Source organism: Danio rerio, chromosome 4 (genome assembly GCF_052040795.2).
Source record: "Danio rerio strain M-AB ecotype USA chromosome 4, GRCz13ab, whole genome shotgun sequence".
Taxonomy (NCBI): Eukaryota; Metazoa; Chordata; class Actinopteri; order Cypriniformes; family Danionidae; genus Danio; species Danio rerio.
In genome coordinates this window covers 11,454,964-11,475,227 of record NC_141024.2, presented here as the reverse complement: position 1 = coordinate 11,475,227, position 20,264 = coordinate 11,454,964, and the positions used below count along the sequence as shown (strand labels likewise).

General features: G+C 34.8%; 1 protein-coding gene and 1 long non-coding RNA gene across 5 annotated transcripts in view; both read left to right on the top strand.

Annotated features, from left to right (window-relative positions):
- Nucleotides 1-170: 170 nt before the first annotated feature.
- LOC100536376 (antigen WC1.1) lies at nucleotides 171-6,212 on the top strand. Its single transcript, XM_087248066.1, is given in 13 exon segments — nucleotides 171-308; nucleotides 1,466-2,188; nucleotides 2,299-2,613; nucleotides 2,692-3,015; nucleotides 3,092-3,409; nucleotides 3,570-3,872; nucleotides 3,954-4,025; nucleotides 4,111-4,425; nucleotides 4,515-4,733; nucleotides 4,832-4,909; nucleotides 5,704-5,754; nucleotides 5,845-5,889; nucleotides 5,971-6,212. Coding segments are annotated over 13 exon segments (2,940 nt in total). The 5' UTR covers nucleotides 171-244; the 3' UTR covers nucleotides 6,084-6,212.
- Nucleotides 6,213-7,415: 1,203 nt separating this feature from the next.
- Nucleotides 7,416-20,264, top strand: part of LOC137491393 (uncharacterized) — a 65,425-nt gene continuing 52,576 nt past the window's right edge. The window contains exons 1-4 of one of the 4 annotated variants that reach the window (XR_015482800.1): nucleotides 7,416-7,511; nucleotides 7,740-7,821; nucleotides 8,583-8,804; nucleotides 10,278-10,391. This is a non-coding gene — a long non-coding RNA (uncharacterized LOC137491393). The remainder of the gene's footprint in view (nucleotides 7,512-7,739; nucleotides 7,822-8,582; nucleotides 8,805-10,277; nucleotides 10,392-20,264) is intronic. The other 3 variants (XR_015482798.1, XR_015482799.1, XR_015482801.1) reach the window with 3 other exon arrangements.

Genomic DNA, 20,264 nt, shown 5'->3' with positions numbered 1-20,264 from the left:
TCCCACAATCGCTCTACTCATGTCAGATGTCAGCACTTTAACTTTATTTTTTCACAGCGTACTCAGTGAAGCGTTTTTCTGAGGTATGGGAGGAGTTCTCTTTATAAGTAGCTGGATATATATCGAAAAAACTGAAAATGCTTCTGTCTGATTTGTTGCCGAAGCTGCTGATTTCCTCTGCTAACTCTCAAAAGTGATAAGAAGACTCTCTTTCTTTAGAATCTCACGAGAGGTTGTAGAGGAGATGAAGATGAAGAGCTGTCTGACAGTCCTTTTGATATCTACAGTTGTTACACTCCCCAATGAAGGTAAGGTAATCTTCAGTTAAGGGAATCTTCCTGTTTGTTTGTTTGTTTGTTTGTTTGTTTGTTTGTTTGTTTGTTTGTTTGTTTGTTTGTCTGTTTGTTTGTTTGTTTGTTTGTTTATTTATTTAGTTGTTTAATATAAAAAGTATGCCTAGTGTGCAAAATCTTGTGCGTCTAAAATGATGTTTAGAATTAATTATCTTAATAAACTAATGCATTCGTTGCACGGTTTACTGGTACTATGGTAGTATCACGATACTATGGCTTCAAAATACTGGCGGTGCTACTGTGGTTTGTAAATGGTAGTATCCTCATTAATGGTTTATCTACAGTAAATGTTAGATGTGGAGGAAAAATCACTACAAAACTCACACGTTTTTGCAACAATAGACCATTTTATTAGAATAGTTTGTGGAACTAAGGTTGCAAGTTTTCTGATGTTTTCTGAAGTTTAAAACTCACATCTGAATCGATTCATTTCTGTTTCTCTCAATATGATTTAGTAGCTACAACAACCACAGCAATCTCTTAAAGAGAACGACTCACGAAGTGAAATTCTGAATTACTTTGGATTGTTACCCGATAAAAAAATATATAGATGAAAAACCCAAAATAGCAACAGGAAGCATTTTTTGGCCACTTCATTTAGACTAATGTTGTTGGAAAAATGCTCTTTTGTAGCAAATTTCATTTGGTATAGTTTGTATCTTTATTTTAATGTATTTTTTGTTGGTCAGATATCTACAAAATAAACAAAAATAATGAATTTTAGGTGAAGTGACGTGCGAATAATAATTTTTTCAATAATAAGGGAATTATGAATTAAATTGAAGACCTATTATAACATGTAAAATATAGTAATTCTGACCATTTTCTTTATAATTTGAGTTATGATTTAAAGTAGCGCAATACTACTTGGTATCATGATACTTCAGCTGGTATAGTATCAGTGTTGCTGTCACTTTTTTTTCCCACTATAAAAAAAAAAGTATGTCCTTTTCATTTAAATAGCAACGTCATGTGTCACATTTCCAAACTAGTTGAGTAAAAAAAATAGTAAAAACAATTGTTAAAAAAGTTTGAATTATAGTAAAATGTTTCTGGAGAGCATACAGTTCCAGAAATTTATACAAGACTGTCTTTCCCTTTCTTGTGTACAGGGGAAGTGAGATTAGTTGATGGTAACAGCCCCTGTGCTGGTCGAGTAGAGGTGTATCATAAAGGTCAGTGGGGAACAGTCTGTGATGATGGCTGGGACCTAAATGATGCTAAAGTGGTTTGTAAAGAACTGGGCTGTGATAAAGCATTACGTGCTGCTGGCCTTGCTCGCTTTGGACGGGGATCAGGACCAATCTGGATGGGTGCAGTTAATTGTACAGGATCAGAGTCAAGACTGAAGGATTGTAAATCAAGGAGGAGGGGTGTAAGTAACTGTAAACACGATGAAGATGCTGGAGTTGTCTGTTTGGGTAAGTTGGCTGGTAAAAACAAAGCCGAAAACTTTTATTATTCATTCAACTCATTATTAATAAAATTCTTGTATTTTGGTGTTTATTCATGAAAATGTTAACATGCAGGTCGCCTTCCCAGACTCATAAATGGACCTCATCTGTGTGCTGGGAGATTAGAGATACAAAACATAAAGACGTGGATGTCAGTGTGTGATGTTGGCTTTGACCAGCAGGATGCAGAGGTTGTGTGTAGAGAGCTGGACTGTGGGGTTCCTGTACAGGTGCTGAGAGCTGCTGCTTTTGGTAAAGTAGAATCTCAGATGTGGACACAAGAGATTCACTGCAGAGGAAATGAGTCTCACCTGGTTTTCTGTCCTGCGTTCAAGTCTTCACACTGTACCCTTGAAAATGCTGTAGGAGTAATATGCTCTGGTTAAGTAACATTTGACTGCTCTTTACATAAATATACATATAGTTAGATACATATAAACTGATTAATTCTCCTAAAGTGACCATAAACTGTTTCAATAACCTCCACACAGGTTACACTGATCTCCGACTGGTAAATGGTTCAGACTCTTGTTCTGGAAGAGTGGAGCTTCAGTATCTCAGAAAATGGGGCACAGTATGTGATGCATGCTGGGATATGAGAGCTGCCAATGTCCTCTGTAAACAGCTGAATTGTGGGATTCCTGTGTCCGTTGTGGGATCAGACTGGTTTGGAGAGGGAAGTGGTGAAATCTGGGCTGATGTGTTTGATTGTGACGGGAATGAAACAAAACTCTCAGAATGTTCAATCTCTTCATGGAGTCGAGCTGAACGCTCTCATAGACGAGATGTTGGAGTCATCTGCTCTAGTGCGGACATTTTATTAGAATACATTAATAAATTACTTGTATTAATATCTTAATAAACTGCCACATGTTTTTCTTCAGACTCGTCTTTGCCTCTTCATGAGGGTTTGGTGCGGTTGTCTGGAGAGAGTCAGTGTGAGGGGCAGGTGGAAGTTTTGATCCAGCAGGTCTGGAGGAAGGTTTTGCTGGACTCCTGGAGTCTCACTGAATCCTCTGTGGTCTGCAGACAGCTGGGCTGTGGCTCTGTGCTCAACTTCTCGGGCTCCTCTTCATCCAGTCCTGAACACAGTCATGAGTGTGTGATGGGCTTCCAGTGCTCTGGGAGTGAAGCTCATCTGGGGAACTGCAGCTCTCCACAAACTCTCAACTGCAGCTCCACACAACAGCTGTCAATCACCTGCCTTGGTGAGAACAACAACATCTGGGCAGATTCTGGAGTTGTTCCTGATCAATAATGTGTTTCTCTTTCTCTGAATATCAGGCCGCGGGTCCATCAGGCTGGTGGGTTCTGGGGGAGACTGTGCAGGGAGGCTGGAGGTTTTTCACAACGGCTCATGGGGGACAGTGTGTGACGACTCCTGGGATATTAAAGATGCCCATGTAGTGTGCAGACAGCTGCAGTGTGGAGTGGCCCTCAGTAACCAGCAGGTACCAGCCTGGTTTGGTCCTGGTTCTGGACATATTTGGCTGGATGAGGTGGAGTGTGAGGGGAATGAGACGTCCCTGTGGAGCTGCTCTTCTCCAGGCTGGGGAAAACATGACTGTCTACACGAGGAGGATGTAGGAGTCATCTGCTCTGGTAAAGATTTACTTATGATAATTACTGTAGCTTCTACTACAGTATAGTTAAATAGTTTTTTAAATATTTGGAATATTGTATTGTATTGTTAAATAATAATTTACTATTTAAAAAAAAAAAAAAAAACATTACTGAATTTAATTGTATGCCATCCGTTTAGAATTTACAGAGATCAGGTTAACTGACGGCTGTGAAGGGAATGTGGAGGTTTTCTACAATGGATCCTGGGGAAATGTGTGCTTAAATCAGATGGACAGAGACACAGCGAGTCTGATCTGTCAGGAGCTGAACTGTGGAAGATCTGGCAGTGAACCCAGTCATTCAGTGAGCCTGAGATCTGCTCCTAAATGGTTGGATCATCTTAAATGCAGAAAACATGACAAAACATTGTATCATTGTCCATCTTTACCCTGGGGTAAGAACCACTGCTATATAGATGAGGTGGCCAAAATCACTTGCTCTGGTAAGATTTTATATAAAGGGTTATTAAAGGTTAAATGATATGTTTTGATAAACATCAGAGTTTCAAATATTGTCATTTCAGAAAAAGAGACTGATGAGTCACCAAAGAGTCATCTGACATGTTCAGCATTTCCTCACCACAAACAGTGTTCAGGTGAGGAGGTTATATTATATATTTGAACAAAAAATGTAGTTTGAAACATTTAGTACTTAACTGACCAATTATGTGTGTGTTTCAGCACATGTTCCTCTCAGACTGCGTGGAGGGGACGGCCGGTGCTCTGGGAGGCTGGAGGTGTATCATAACGCTGTGTGGGGCTCAGTCTGTGATAATCTCTGGGACATCAGTGATGCTCAGGTGGTCTGCAGGCAGCTGGGTTGTGGAGCAGCACTAAGGGCTGATGGGAATTCAACCTTTGGTGCTGGTAAAGGTGTTGTGTGGCTGAACGGAGTCCATTGCAGAGGGAATGAGCTTCACCTGTGGGACTGTCCTTTCTCCCTGAAGAAGCACAATGATTGCTCCCATGAAAAGCATGCTGGACTCACCTGTGCAGGTCACTGACAGATTTTTTGATTATTTGAATTCTAGTAATTTTATTTATTTTAATTAGTAATTTGCATGATTTTGAATCTGTTTTAATAGACTTGTCAGGTTTGTCAGTGTCCACTACTCTTTCCACATCAGCATCATCTTCTGCTGCAGTTTCTCAGACAGTGAGCTCAACATCAGTCTCTCCTCCACAAACTGGTCCAGAAACTCTCCCAGTCCCCCCAGTTCTGGTGATTGTACTGGGAGTTGTGCTCTTACTGCTCTTAGTGCCGCTGCTTATACTGATTCAGCAGAACAGAGTGATGAGGAGAGGTAGGAGAGATCCAGAGACTGTCATATTGTGTCTTCTTCAGTGTGTGATCAGTCATGTGTTGTGAACTAACAGCAGGTTTGTGTGTCGACACTCACAGCTCTCTCTAAGAGGAGACACAAAACCACCACTGAGGCCGTTTATGAGGAGATTCAGCACAAACACTTCACTCAGGGGGGTGAGCATGCGAAAACAGATTGGTTTTATTATTTATAATAAAAAATGTAACTGTAGGTTTGAGTAGACAAAATAGCATTGGGGGATTTTATTTTATTTTTTTGCATACTGCTGTTTTTGACATGGTTAAATTGTTAATCCTGTTAGTCTTCCTGCTTTTAACCACAGTATTCAGCAGTGAAAACCACAGTGCTGTGTTTGCATACTAGTGTTTTTACATACTGGAGTCAGTGAAAAAGCTCACAGGTGTCAGGGGAGTTTGAACAAGTGTAAATATCTACATGTGTCTGAACTCTTGTATTAATGTTAGGTTCATTGTAAAACTATTTGCTGGTTTTGTTATATTGGGTCTACACCGTTCGAAAAACTGTTAATGAGAATATTTTGGAAATTTTCTGCCAAGACATTAACTGACACTTAATTTCATCATTAAACCATGCGTGAAACTTTAAAATTATATAGAAATTTATATTATATATATATATATATATATATATATATATATATATATATATATATATATATATATATATATATATATATGTATATATGTATATATATATGTATATATGTATATGTATAACTATTATTATTATTATTTTATTATTAATTATAATAAAATTCATTATTAATTAATAATAACAATAATAATATTATAATATTATTATTATTATTATCATTAATAATAAAAATATTATTATTATTATTATTATTATTATTATTATTGTTATTATTGTTATTTTTTATTATTTTATTATTATTTTTTATCAAGTGTATTTTTTATTATTTATGCAGACAAACTGGACCAAGATGCTTCTAAAGAGTGCCTCAGTGATGTACACAAATGTGAGAATTTTCATACCTAAGCTTTTAAAAATGTAAATGCATTCCTAATAAATTAAAAAAAACAAATGTTATTTTTATATTTTATCAAAGATGTCATGAATCAGAGTTATGATGACGTCACAACCCTGCACGAAGGTAATTTTATAGTCTTTTTTTAAGTTGTTTTCTTTGTCATGAAATGTATTTACATAATAAGCATCTGCTGTATGTCTTTAGAAGTGACACTGAAGAATTATGATGAAGTCTTCTCTTGTGAACAAAATGATGGAGCTGTGATCAGTGAGTCTGGGGGTGTTCCAGTCAGGAAATATTATGTTCACTTCCGGTAACCAATGTAGTAAAAAACATATGATTGTTCATCTACTTACTTGTTATCATTTGCTTTTAGTTAAAGTAGTCACCAACCGTCTACACATTCTGAGAATATTTCAGAATTTACTGAGACTAATTTTGTTTATTACAGAGTTTAGGAAGGGAAGCCAGATGAAAAGAAGAATAATGAGTAAACTCCCTACAATAACTGTTTGAGCTGTTTTTTTTTTTACATAATACTAATAATACTAATAATAATAATAATAATAATAATAATAATAATAATTATTATTATTATTATTATTATTATTATTATTATTATTATTATCATTCATTCATTCATTTATTCATTTTCTTTTGGCTAAACTGCCAACTTATCCAGCATATGTTTTATGCAGCGGATTCCCTTTCAGCTGGAATTATTATTATTATTATTATTATTATTATTATTATTATTATTTATTATTATTATTATTATTAGTGGTAGTAGTAGTAGTATAATTATAATTATAATTATAATTATTAATATTGTATAATTTTAATATTAACATATTTTTTCCTGTAATTTATTATTATTTTTATTGTTTAGTGCTAAGGGTGTCTTGTTATTGTTTGCTAGATCTGAATTCTTGTCTTATTTTTTTGTTAAAAACTTATCTCACATTATTTTCATACACATTTCATATTTTAAATCATTTAGCGCGGCAAAGAGATCTGTTTGTTCTACCTGTCTGTCATCACACATGCAGTAAAAGCTGGTACTGAATTGTTGTCCCTGTCCTTGGTGCTGAAGGGCTTTTCCACACGTTTATGTGGATTTGTCCTAATCATTCCTGCAATACTGATGCTATTTTAATATATATATAGTGTTAGTATGAGAATTCCATGATGTTACTTAGAGCAAAAAAGGTTCTAAAATAAGTTCTGACCTATCTTATGTTGTCTTTTGGTTAATTGCAAAACGAAATATATTTTATTTGTATTATTTTATGTTATAATCTATTTTGTTGTTGTTATTGAATGTTTTTGTCTTGTTCATTGATTGTGCTGTTTGCATATGTGAAAAAACGAAATAAATGTGATATAAAAATATATATTAAAAACATTTTTGTTTGTGCCCACGTGTTCCATTTTCATTTACATGTAAAAATAAAGCCAATTTCACACATTTTCCCTAGACTAGAGAAACCTCCGTAGAGGCTGAATTAGGTAAGGCATAACATCTATTTAATTCTGACAAATTGTCAGAGTCCTTTATTCAGAAAAGCACAATAGTTATTTGTAGCAAATGTGTTGTTTTGATCACAAAGGGTGCGGTCTCTTTAATTGCTGTTACGTCATGGAGATTTGATATGCGCGTGCAGTAATTAGTGGCGTTAATTTACAAACACGCAAACAAACGTCGACAGAACAAAGTATCGTAAACACATGCGTACTTAATCCAGGTAAATGTTTGTAAAGATGAATCCTGTCTTAAAACATGTTATAAATTAACGTTAGGTCAAAATGACCAAATTAGCCTATATCTGTCGTGAATTGGTAACTCAATGTCATCACTGTTTTAACAGTTTCATTAGCAATACTATTCTTAAATAGTACATTAATGGATGACTACTTTAGACTTAGATAAGAAAGTTGTTTTCACATTGTCTAAAGTTTGTCTGTGTTTTCAGGCTTGTAAATATAATCCGATTGTTTTCAGTGTCTCTAAAGGAAGACGCTGCAGATATGAATACACATTATGGATGTTTACAGGTAAGAGAACTTCTTTCTTTCTGTATCTAGAGTACTTTAACTTGCCCACACAACTACCTACTATACATGTTTACTTCTATACCTTCTTACTTTGTTATTTCACGTTACTGTAATTGGTTTGTTAAAGCTTGTTATGTTTTAGGCTCTAACGTTACTCAAGTTATAAGTGTTATTATCAGACTATTAAGGCCTTGTGTTTATTTTACATAAAAAATTTATGGGGAAGCAAATTTAGTTCAAGTGTACCCATTTCCTTACGATTATTAATGTTACATAAACACATTAAACCCTTTTAAAATATGTTTTAAGTTTTATAGGGAAGCAAATTTAGTTCAAGTGTACCCATTCCCTTAAGATTAATTTACCTATTTTACTTTTTTGAACGAGCACAATATGTACCAGAACATATGTACAGCATGCACACATTCAACTGCAGTTCACTTGTTGATCACAAGGTGGAAACCTCTGACAGGCTAACCAGATCTAATCTATGTGGTTGTGATGTGCATGTTGCTGTCTCTTTCAATCATTCACCATACTGTATAAATACAAAAAAACTAAACAAAACTAACATCCAGTCCTTAATTTTATTTTCATTTAATCTTTTTTAACTATTCCTCCAAATTTCTACCTTTAAAACAGGCCAAAAATGTCAGATTTAGGAGCACATTAGGTCACACTGCTTCGATTGTAATGCACAGCTTTGCTCTACAACATACACATTGTGCTCATATTAATCACTGGTCCATTATACACCGCAGTTCATCTGGATGATGTTGTAATGTGAAGTGTTACTCACAAGCAATTAAATCATGAGTGCGCTCCGACAATAATGGACGTGTTCTCAAAGAACAGCTGTGACTGACACCAGCTTTATCTGCCGTCTGGTCACCCTGGGAACGCAGGTATACCTATTAAATTCTTACAGAGACTGCCGAAGCAGACGGGGGTTTCCATAGATACCGCAGGAGGCCAAGTCCACAGTAAGCAAACCCCACCGAACTGTCTTTACACCCTGCGGCTTGAAATTTTCCATAACTTTTCAGCCTGAAATGAAGTTTAGAAGATAGATAGATAGATAGATAGATAGATAGATAGATAGATAGATAGATAGATAGATAGATAGATAGATAGATAGATAGATAGATAGATAGATAGATAGATAGATAGATAGATAGATAGATAGATAGATAGATCTGTGTTGGAGGAACAACTTAAAATAATGTACATTAAATTACATTATAAATATTCTGCATTCTTTTTTCAGAAATAATGTAATCTTTGCCCATTAAGGAGTTTTAGTTGTGGCTATATCATGCTAACAGTGTTTTACTGGATGACCAAAGGCTCTTCAACAACCATTTTGTGGTCAAAATTAGAGATCAACAGTAATAGTAGACCAAAGAAAGATCACAAATAATATTTCTGAAGATTACATCAGGTAAAGGGATAGTTCACCCAAAATTTTAAATTGTCATCATTTACTCACCGTTTACTTGTTTCAAACGCTTATGAGTTTCTTTCTTCTATTGAACACTAAATAAGATATGTCGAAGAAATTTGAAACCACTGACTTTAATAGTAATTTTTTTCTTACTATGGAAGTCAATGGTTCCACATTTTCAGCATTCTCCAAAATATCATCTTTTGTGTTCAACAGAATGAAGAAATTCAATGGTTTCAGGGCAAGTGAATTGTTCAAATTACATAAATAATACTTTCTTTTTGCGTGAACTTCCCTTTAAAAATTGTAGAAAGTCTATAGGCCCTTGCTTTGAATCCATTCAGCACATCTGAGGCCACAAAACGTCATCTGTCTTATATACTGTTCTGATTTGATCATGGTTCTCTCTTCTTGGAGTCTTTTCCACAGCTTACTGACTGGATTTCTTAGGTATAACTCATGATGCACATACAATGATTTTTCTGAGAAATTCAGTCATGTGTAGGTCAGGACTCTGGTTCTGCCATTTCATTATGTCATTGTTTTCAACTTCAAGGAACTTCTTTAAACATTTAATTGTGTGACAGCAACATTGATATGTAGAAATGCATAACAGTTGGTGGCTAAGTGAACATAGAGAACAAGCTGGAGGAGCTTTTGATGTATTAGTTTTTGAAGTATTAGTATTCACTCTTCTATAGAGCTTCATAAAATGCCAAACACTTGCTTCTGAAAACAACATTCTAGAAATCGTGTTTTGCTATGGCTAAAAGGGTTCCTGTGACCGTCATCTGGACAGCCTGCTGTTGTAGACTTTCTGTCTCTTCAACAGCTCAACATCTTGCAAATTCGGTGAAAACTGGAAAGTTTGACTGCTAATTAAATAGATTTTGTCAGACAAGGTTTTAACTACCAGGTGCCAGATTTAGAAGACTCTAATTTAAGTTTTTATTCTGTGCTTTATAAAATATATAACTCATGAAATATGCTCTTTTACTCTGCTTCCTTTAAGTCTGTCTGTTGTCTGACGCAATCGAGGGAGGAAATTAGGGCACGTGGAAACGGTGGACGGGGAGGACTATCCTTAAAGGCGCAGTACAACAAAACCGCTACCTGATGCAAAAAGGTATAAAAGAGAAACTTGTAAAAGGTATAATAAAAATCTGATGGGTGTTTTGAGCTGAAACTTTACAGAGACATTCTGGAAACACAAAAGATTCATATTAAATCTGAAAAAGGGGTAACCTAGGTGCCCTTTAAGATTTTGGAGACATGTCCCCAAACCCCACTTTAAACATACTGTACAGTATACTATAAATAACAATATCCCTCATTGGTGGATGAGCAAATTGTACTAAAATGTAAGAATGAGAGTGTGAAAATTAATACAAATTAATTCTTGTCTTGTTTTTTTTTCATATAATATAGTATTTTTATTTAAATATATTTTTTTTTTGCAGTAGCATGTTAAAATTCATTATGTTGGCGAGAAATGTCTGTAACCCTCCAGCTAACACATTCACGCCAGGCTTCTTATCATTCTATTGGCACCAGGATGGATGGATGGCTTTAGCGCACACCACCGGCAGGCTTATCTCCACTGCTCACCAAATTGAGATGGGACCTGAGTCTAGCCGACAGTATCAAACAGCTTTAGCCTGACCATGAGGGCATCAATCTACCTCCCCCTTGATGATCCTTATTCTCAAATCTCAAACCTGTCAAGCCAACAGCAGAATCTTGGCTTCCCGTAATGGACATCAAACTCTGACCACAGATGCTTTGCCTGCTGTTAAAAGCCTGGTGATGATGTGCCAGATGGAGAGCAGTCTTGCTTTAGGGGATATTACAGATATTTGCTAACTAATCTTTCAAAGCCCAGAATCACCTGTTTTATACTTACTATAAGACTGGAGACAAAATTAGGAGTATTAAAGGTGGTTCCCTATAGCGGTGTGTCAGTGGGTCGCATGCATAAGCATAAAATAAATAGCATGGATTAAAAAAAGATCTTTATTTCTTGCAATTTTTTAGTGGCTTAGGGTTTCTATCAGAGAAGCAAACATGCCATTGAGATGAGGAATCGCATAAAAATCAACTAAATAAAAAAAAAATAGGATTGTTATAGATATGAAGTCATAATTGTGAGATATATACTTAGAATTGCAAGATAGAAACTCACAATTATGAGAAAAACAATTCCGACTCAGAATTCTGAGTTGTTTTTTTTGCCATTTTTATTGTCCTTAGAATGTGTACTTTTCTTCTTAGAACTGTGAATATATAAATATTGCAATCAGCTGTGTCAACTTGACTTGAAAACAAGACAAATCATAAGATAGAAACATGCAATTGCATGAAAAGGGCCAGAATTTACATTATGTCTTAGCATTATACAATAGAATCAGAATTGAAGCTCCTATTAATTAATTTTCCATTTTCTGTGAGCTTTAACAAATTTTTTCAAACTTGAGGAGTTGGAGGTCTTCCAAAGATTAATTAAGAATAAATGCTGTTTTATTTGTATGCATCTGCACCCATAGCTTAGCTTGTTTAAATTACAGTACGACTGTGCGTGTTTTTGTGTTTGTGTCTGAGAGAGTCAACTCGGGTTATGTCTCGCAATGCAGTGATCTAACAGTGTACAGTTGGCGGCACCCACTGACTCTGAGAACACCAAGTCTCAGTCAATGACTCATGATGTGTGGAGTGGGCGTCTGCTGGACACTCATTCATAGAAATACCATTTCCTGTGTATAGAGCTTAGTTACTGAGCGCCACTGGGCAATTCACACGCAGATAAAGGATATTTTTGGTTTTAAATCTGTCTGTTTGTCTGTCTGTCTATCTATCTATTAGTCAGTTTATGTCTATTCATCCATTGTTAGTGTGTCCAGTTGTATCTATCAATTAATCAATCCATCCATCCTTCAATCTATCTATCTGTTAATTCATTTTTCTTTTTTTGTCAATACATCGATCATGAATTTGTTTGATTATATCCACTCTTCAATTCATCAGTAATATGTCCATTCATCCATCCAATGTTAGTTTGACTAGTTGTGTCGGTCAATTAATCAAATCATCCATCCTTCAATGCATTTATTTGTTAGTCGGTTCGTATCCATTCATCCATCCATCCATCCAATTTTAGTTTGTCCAGCTCTGTCTATCATTTGTCCAATCATATCCACTCATCAATCCATCTGTAATGTCCATCTGTATCCATCCATCCATATATTGATCCAATGTTCATTAAGAATTAATCCATATTTCAGTCCATCTATATTTTAATTAATTTGTTCAGTTGTGTAAATCCATCAATCATAAATTTGTCCAATCATATCTACTGATCAATCCATAAGTAATGTGTCCGTCCATCCATCCATCCATCCATCCATCCATCCATCCATCCATCCATCCATCCAACCAAAAAGCAATCCGTCCATCATACAAACCATCTATCTGTTAATTAATTTGTTCAGTTGTGTAAATCCATCAATCATAAATTTGTTCAATCATATCTGCCCATCAATCTATCAGTAATATGTGTCCATCCATCCATCCATCCGAAAAGCAATTCGTCCATCATACAAACCATCTATCTGTTAATTAATTTGTTCAGTTGTGTAAATCCATCAATCATAATTTTGTTCAATCATATCTACCCATCAATCCATCAGTAATGTGTCCATCCATCCATCCATCCATCCAAAAAGAAATTTGTCAACATTTGTCAGTTATCCACTCATCAATCCATCAGTTAAATGTTCATCTGTATCCATCCATCCATCGAATTTTAGTTTGTCCAGTTGTCTATTAATCAATACATCTTTCAGTCCATCTATCTGTTAAATAATTTGTCCATTTGTGTAAATTAATTCCAATTATATTCAGTCATCAATCCATCAGTAATATGTACATCTGTGTCAATCAATCAATGGTTACACAGTTCTTTTGAATCAATATATGTGTTGAATACCTGCCCACTATTAGGCATAGGTAGTAATAATAGTAAGTAATTTAAAAACCATTATGGAAGCTATTTCGTGTTGTAAATTCACAACCAAAAAAAATTACACGATGTGCTTCTGAGCACAGGACAATGTGTGCAGGATTATTTACAGCAGGAGAAAGACATTGGCCTGTATCTACCATGATGGCTTAGTCTTCATTGATCACTCTAATGAATGTCATCATTAAAATTCACCGTCACGTTTCTGTGTCCATGTTAGCGATTTACGATATAGAATTCTCAGATTAAACTGTGTAACAGGAAGGTGCAACCATGCTTAAATCCAAGAGCACGCTGACTTACCAAAAGCGACATATTTGAAGCGATTGTCAAAGTCAGATGTGTAATTCTACGGAATTAGAGCTGCAGCTCTGTAAAAGCTGTCATAACACATGCAGCGAACGGCTTCACTAAATCCCTGCGAGTTTCATGGCATCGAACAGACTGGATAGGACACATGTTAAATAAATAGGATATGTGTCTTGAAAAAATGTTGTGGCTTTATTAGAATTCCTATAAAATGTGAATAATAAAAACTTTCAGATTGCTCAAGCAAACACTAAGCCATGATGTTTACACTCTTTACAGCAAAATCAGCCTTCATGTAATTAAATAGTTTTATTTACAGTATTTACTAAGGAAATTATAGTATTTAGTAAAAAAGTTAAACAGTAAAAACAAAGTAATTTACCTCACAGAGATCACAGTTCAAACTATGCAAACAGGAGATTGCTTCAAAACAAGTTCCAACAGGTAATACATGAAAGTGTCTCATATTTAAAAAGCTAGATGATCTGATCATGTCCTTTTTTTGCTCTCCATCCCCTGTGTGAACTGTGTTCAGACACACAAATGCAGCCATCTTGTTTATTCATGAGTTTATGTGTGCGTGTGTGTCAAAGGATATCAGCGAAGAGAGCTCTAATGAAAGATGATTTCTGTGCTCTGATCCAAGGGGCAAAATGTCTATTTCGGGTTCCTCATATCAATACACATCCACCGCCGGCACCTCTGTCATAGCTTGGAAAGTAGGTGCTGCGTTTTATGTGTGAGAGCTCTTGTGTTTCGAGAAATAGACAGTAATGGATGAAGTTGTTTACAACTAGCTGCATAATGTTCACAGGATAGCGTGAAGGAGCTTCTCTGAAGTCGTAACAGGCATTAGTGGTAAAACATAAAGTGAAAAACTATATGAAGTTTTTGTAGCATTATAAATTGATAATCTATTTTTTTTTTGGTTTACATGAACCAAAGTTTTCAATAATTTTAAAAATATTTATTAATTATGTTATTATCCTTCATATATAAAATATAATAATTTACACCAATATTACATTTAAGTTTCTTCATTTTCTACTTGCTCTCTTTCTAATTTGCTCTTCAACAATCTGTCCAAGACAGGGGTGCCCAAACGCAGTCCTGTAAAGTTTGGTTCCAACCTTAATAAGACACACCTGGGCTGGCTAATCAAGCTCTTACTTGGCTTTCTAAAAACATCCGTGCAATTGTGTTGAGGCAAGTTGGAGCTAAAATATGAAGGACACTGGCTTTCCAGGACAAAGTTTGGGCACCCCTGATCTAAGGTAAAAATAATAATAATAATAATAATAAATGTCAAACATTAAAGCCTCACCTTTTTCAAAGTGGTAGCCACATTTCCATCCAAAGATTATAAGACTTGAATATCGCATAAAACATTTGTAAACAAATCTAGTTCCATCCCATGTGTCAACCAGAACAAAATCGTCCAAATGTATTTATCTATTTATTTATTTATTTATTTATTTATTTATTTATTTATTTATTTATTTGTTTGTTTATTTATTTATTTATTTATTTTTAGTTTATTTTATTTTAACAAAAATACACTTAAAACAATTCTTTAAACAAAATACATTCAGCAGGATGAAATGCAAGCTTATTATTTTCCCCACCCCATTACCACACACATCATTCGTCTATTCAACTGATTATTATTATTTTTGACTTATCTTTTCTTTCTACATGAGACATATTCCATCCTTTTGGCATCTTTACACGCTTAATTCACCATATGTACGTTTTTTTTTTTTTTACAGCATAGACATAAAACATAGATGGTACTGCAAACAGCCATTAACTAAAATTTGATCATACCTTTCTCATTTTGTTATTTTTTACAATCACCTTTCATCAACACATTCCTTTATTAAAACATTTATATATATTTTTGCGTTTTTACAATCATCTCTATTATCAACATGTAATAATGTACATTTATGAACTTTTTATATTGATTACTATCCTCGAATAAAAAAGATAAATAGAATTTGCTACGGTAGAAGCCATTGTGGGCCTTTTTCTTCTGCAGAAAATTATTTGGTAAATTACTTTTGGAGGCGTGAGACCACGTTTTGGGAGCGCAGCTGCCCAATATAGTTTTGAGAGGTAATAATACTCAATCACTTTGATGATAAACTTGAATAAGGCATTTTAGAATGACCAAAACAACATTTCAGTTGTTTTACAATGTGGTCAGTCCTCTGGTCTTTCCAATATTGCCACCACATGGTCTGTAAAACAAAATCACATACCTTCTTTGATGTGCATGCTGGAATTTATATGGTAAATGTGATTTCATGGTAGTCTTTAAAGAGTTTTTAAAAAGTTTATCTACTCGCTTATCAGTTATCCTGCGCATTTTCAGAATTTATGCAAGTCTTTTTGCTTCCATTTAGGTATTTTGTTTGTGATATCCCAAAATGCACTTAAAATAAGTGGATGGAAGCATTGCTAGTGTATGAAATGGTTTGTCCAATGATCCAGTCTGTGTCCTCTTTTCTGAAAGCCTAATCTGATTGTTCAGATGGATTGTGATTGGTCTACCATGTTTACCGCATATCTAAACCCAAACACACAGTACTACCTCTGAATTTCTGCAACAGCGAAAGCTTCCCCAGAATGTGTAGACTTTTTGGCAAATCAATTTGAGTCTGAGGTGTTTGGAAGTGCACTCCAAATGCATTTGCTTTCTCAGCGCAGAAAACACTGTTTTCTCAAGCATGTTATTCAGCCATTTCATGGTTATGTGGCACATATAGATTGAGGTTTATAGATAAGAACCGCAGCTTATCCTGAGGAATTTATTTAATTTTTCCGGATAATGTCAGTGCAGTCTGATGGGGCACGTCAACAGTGACTCCTCCACCAGAATGTGTGAAGTATAAGAAGCAGAAGTGTGATGCCCTCTAATAATCAAACCTTCAAATGACATGACAGCTCTTAGCTGATGATTACAGAAGGAGACATGCTGTGTGTATGAGTCAGATGCATATGGAGGCATTGTGTTCACATGTTCGCAGGGGCTGTTATGAGTAGAGCATTGTAACTTATTCTCCCGCTTATTACTTTTTTTTTCATTCGTTCTGAGAATTAAAATCATCTGTGCCTAGCAGCTTGGTGATTAAGCCATGAACCATAGTATCTGTGAAGGATTACAGGGTGACTGTGACGACCCTCATAAAAGAGAGATGAGCTCCTTGTCCACTATGTATCCTCAACATGACAAGACTCATATATCACAGAATAACCTCTGGCTCGCGTTGATCAGGACATCACTAATGCAAAATCAATGACAAGGAAGCAGGACAGATATACAACACTGGATAGACTTTCAGCAAGGCTAACATGCTTCCTGCTAAAATCTTGTGTGAGGTTTAGTCCCCCTACATCTGAAAGTAAAAGTGTAGAAAAAATCTGACAAGCACTAAAAACCTCAGCCAACAAATCTTCAACTGAAGTTTGTGTGGCTTCACAAGGTCTTTGTGACCCGCTCAGCAGTTATCAATTAGAACTGAAGCTGTTCTTTTTTGCTTTTAAAATGTACTGCCTGACAAACAAATGGTCCAGTCATGCACATTAAAAAGTTTTCCTCATTTTGACCTCAGTTCTGAGGACTTCATAGCTAAGCAATTGACCGCTACCACCTGATGTGCTATTAAATGCACCTGAAGCCAAATCACAGGCCTGATGTTCATTGCAAATGGTTATTACCTTATTTCAGTGCTGCTTAAACACAGAAAACATCTTTTTTTTTTTTTTTACTAAAAGAACTCTATTAAATTGGACTCTTTATCCAATCAAACCTTCAGACTGAAAGGTTGTTCTTTTATTTTTTGTTGTCATTTTAAGTTATCCTGCTTTTTTTGCTCCGCACTGTATTGTTGAAATAGGCCTTAAAACATGAAGTAGCCTTTTGTGAATAATGATATTATACTTATGTGGTTTGCTAGCATCAAGCTGATTTATTTTATTTTTGCCATGATGGCAGTAAATAATTTTAGATATTTTTCAAGACACTAATATTTACCTTAAAGTGACATTTAAAGGCTTAACTAGGTTAATTAGGCAAGTTATTGTATAACAATGGTTTGTTCTGTAGACTATTGAAAAAAACAACAAGAAGGCTTAAGGGGGCTAATAATTTTGTCCGTAATGTTGTTTAAAAAAAAAAAAAAGCTGCTTTTATTCTTGCCAAAATAAAACAAATAAGATTTTCTACGAAGGAAAAAATATTATCAAACATGCTGTGAAAATTTCTTTGCTCTGTTGAACATAATTTGGGAAATATTAAAAAAAATAAAAAAATCAAAGGGGAACTATTAATTCTGACTTCTGCTGTTTGTGAAACATGCCAAACATACTGAATTATAAATAATTCACTTTAAAAAGTGGATAATTTAAAGAATGTCTCATAAACTCTTTCATCTGTTTTGTTTCTGTGTTGTTACTCTTAATTTAAGCTTAATTAAAGTAAAGAATGTAATAAATAACAATATATAAATTAAAATATTTACAACGAAAGTCCGTGTGATTGATATCAATGTTATCAGTGGTAACAAACACCAGCGATCTAACCCTGGCAGATCGCTAAATGGCTACAAATCCACTGGTATATGGACTACAAGTTCCAGTCATGCACCACACACATACACCTGTTCCAGATCACTATTAATTACACTCACGCAGCTGTGAGCTGCTCAAAGGCTGATTAGATGGACTTTCAATACAGCGCACACCTCTTGGCTGAGTCTTGTTATACTGTTTTTTGTGAACATTACAACACAGTTTCTCTTACCTTGCTTTGCTGTGTTATAACCCTTTCTTATATAATTTTTTTTAAATAACAAGCTGCCTAAAATTGCTAAACAAACAAATAAATCTTAATAAATGGCAAAAACCAGTCCAAGGCACTTGAAAAATGTGGAAAAAACACATTTTTTGTTTCGGCAAAGAACTGCCTTCATCAGGGTAACAGAGATCAGGTCTGGAGTTTCTTTTCAATGCTATGGTCTCATGACTCAATAGAAAATCTAAACAATACTAAAATAATATGTTAAACAAGGTCAACAGTTTTAGCCATGTGAATAAATGCTTTATGATATTTTTTCCACATTTTTGATTGCCTTGGACTGATTTTTGCAGTTTATTCTGATGAATCTCTTACCCAAAGAGCACCGACACATTATTTAAGCTACCCCTGAGTACTTTTTATTTGATTTTGAAATAAATCTGAATGTAAAAGCTAGTTCAAAATATTAATACAATCTGGAAATAACATTACAATAAACATTTATTATAAGCAGAGGTAAAAACACCACTCTTGTGTGAGTAAATGATTCAATTTATTGCAAATAACACTATTAGCAATCGAAAAGTTACACATTAAGTACATGTGATGAGAAATTCCATTAACACATTTCGTCTAAACCAGTTTCTCAGACACCAGGCACAAGTTGTCCACAATCATCAGCCTTTCATTACGTCTTGCATTAGTCTCCAGAAGTGGCTAGAATGGAGAACATGTCAGATGTCAGCCCGAGGGAGTATAAATGGACCCTTGTTGCCTTGTGTGACTGACAGTTCAACAATTAAACTGACAAGGTGAACACATTCACACACGCTGGCCCTGCAGCCTGTATCTTAGGAGACTGAATGCGCTGTAGAATTTATACAGGATACAAACAGCATGCATGCTTCAGTCGCTCGCATGTCTAATCGTTTCTGTATAATAGAAGCCAGTAGCGCACTGTAATGACTAAGTACACTGTCTGAAACACCTTGCTCTTATATATTTTTTACAATCTCAGATGGAGACTTTGTTTTTTAGTCATTGTCGTGTTTATTGAGCAAACCGGTGACATGCAATTTTCAGTTTAGAGAGGTCTAGCAGGTTACGAAGATGTGTGACAGTTTTCAATAGGTCTATAAGCCAAACTTGCTGAAAAATGATGCACTGTATTTTATAGAGGGATAATAAAAACTTAGATATACTGTACAGTAGCATGGATTTGGTTTGATGAGCTCAGAGATTGTATTATTTGAGTTTTATTGTGTAATTAAGAGCTCAAAGTCATCATTAAGCATATACTGTTGCAGCCAAATAATGCATAATCCGACTTGTGTGTTAAAAAGTGCAAAATGTGCAAATATAAAATCAAATTTACCCCGAAATTGCTATACAATTTTACAGTAAATGAAAACAAATAGGCTGATATTAGCATACTGAATTAAACTTGGGTTGCACAATTTATCGTTTCAGCATCAATATCGTAATGTGTGCATCCGCAATAATTACATTGCAGGATCTGCAGTGTGGGGATGTTAATATAATGGAACCACAGTTAAAAACATACATGATTTGCAAAAATGATCAATACTTTTTCCTAAAGTTTATCATCTGCATGTGTTTTTAAGACCTGTGTAAGCATTTCAAGCCACTTTAAATAATTTAAACACAAGTTACTATGTTTTTAACTTTAATAAAGATCAAATGTATTTATCTGCATATCCATTGATATACTATAGTGTTGTTTTACATTTGATTATTCAATTCGGGCCTGAATACTGCTAAACTCCCAGAAAACTATGAAATACTGTTTATTTCATTTGTATCTTTGCTCTATTGAATTGATCAATGCTTGTGATTGGTTTATTACTGTATAT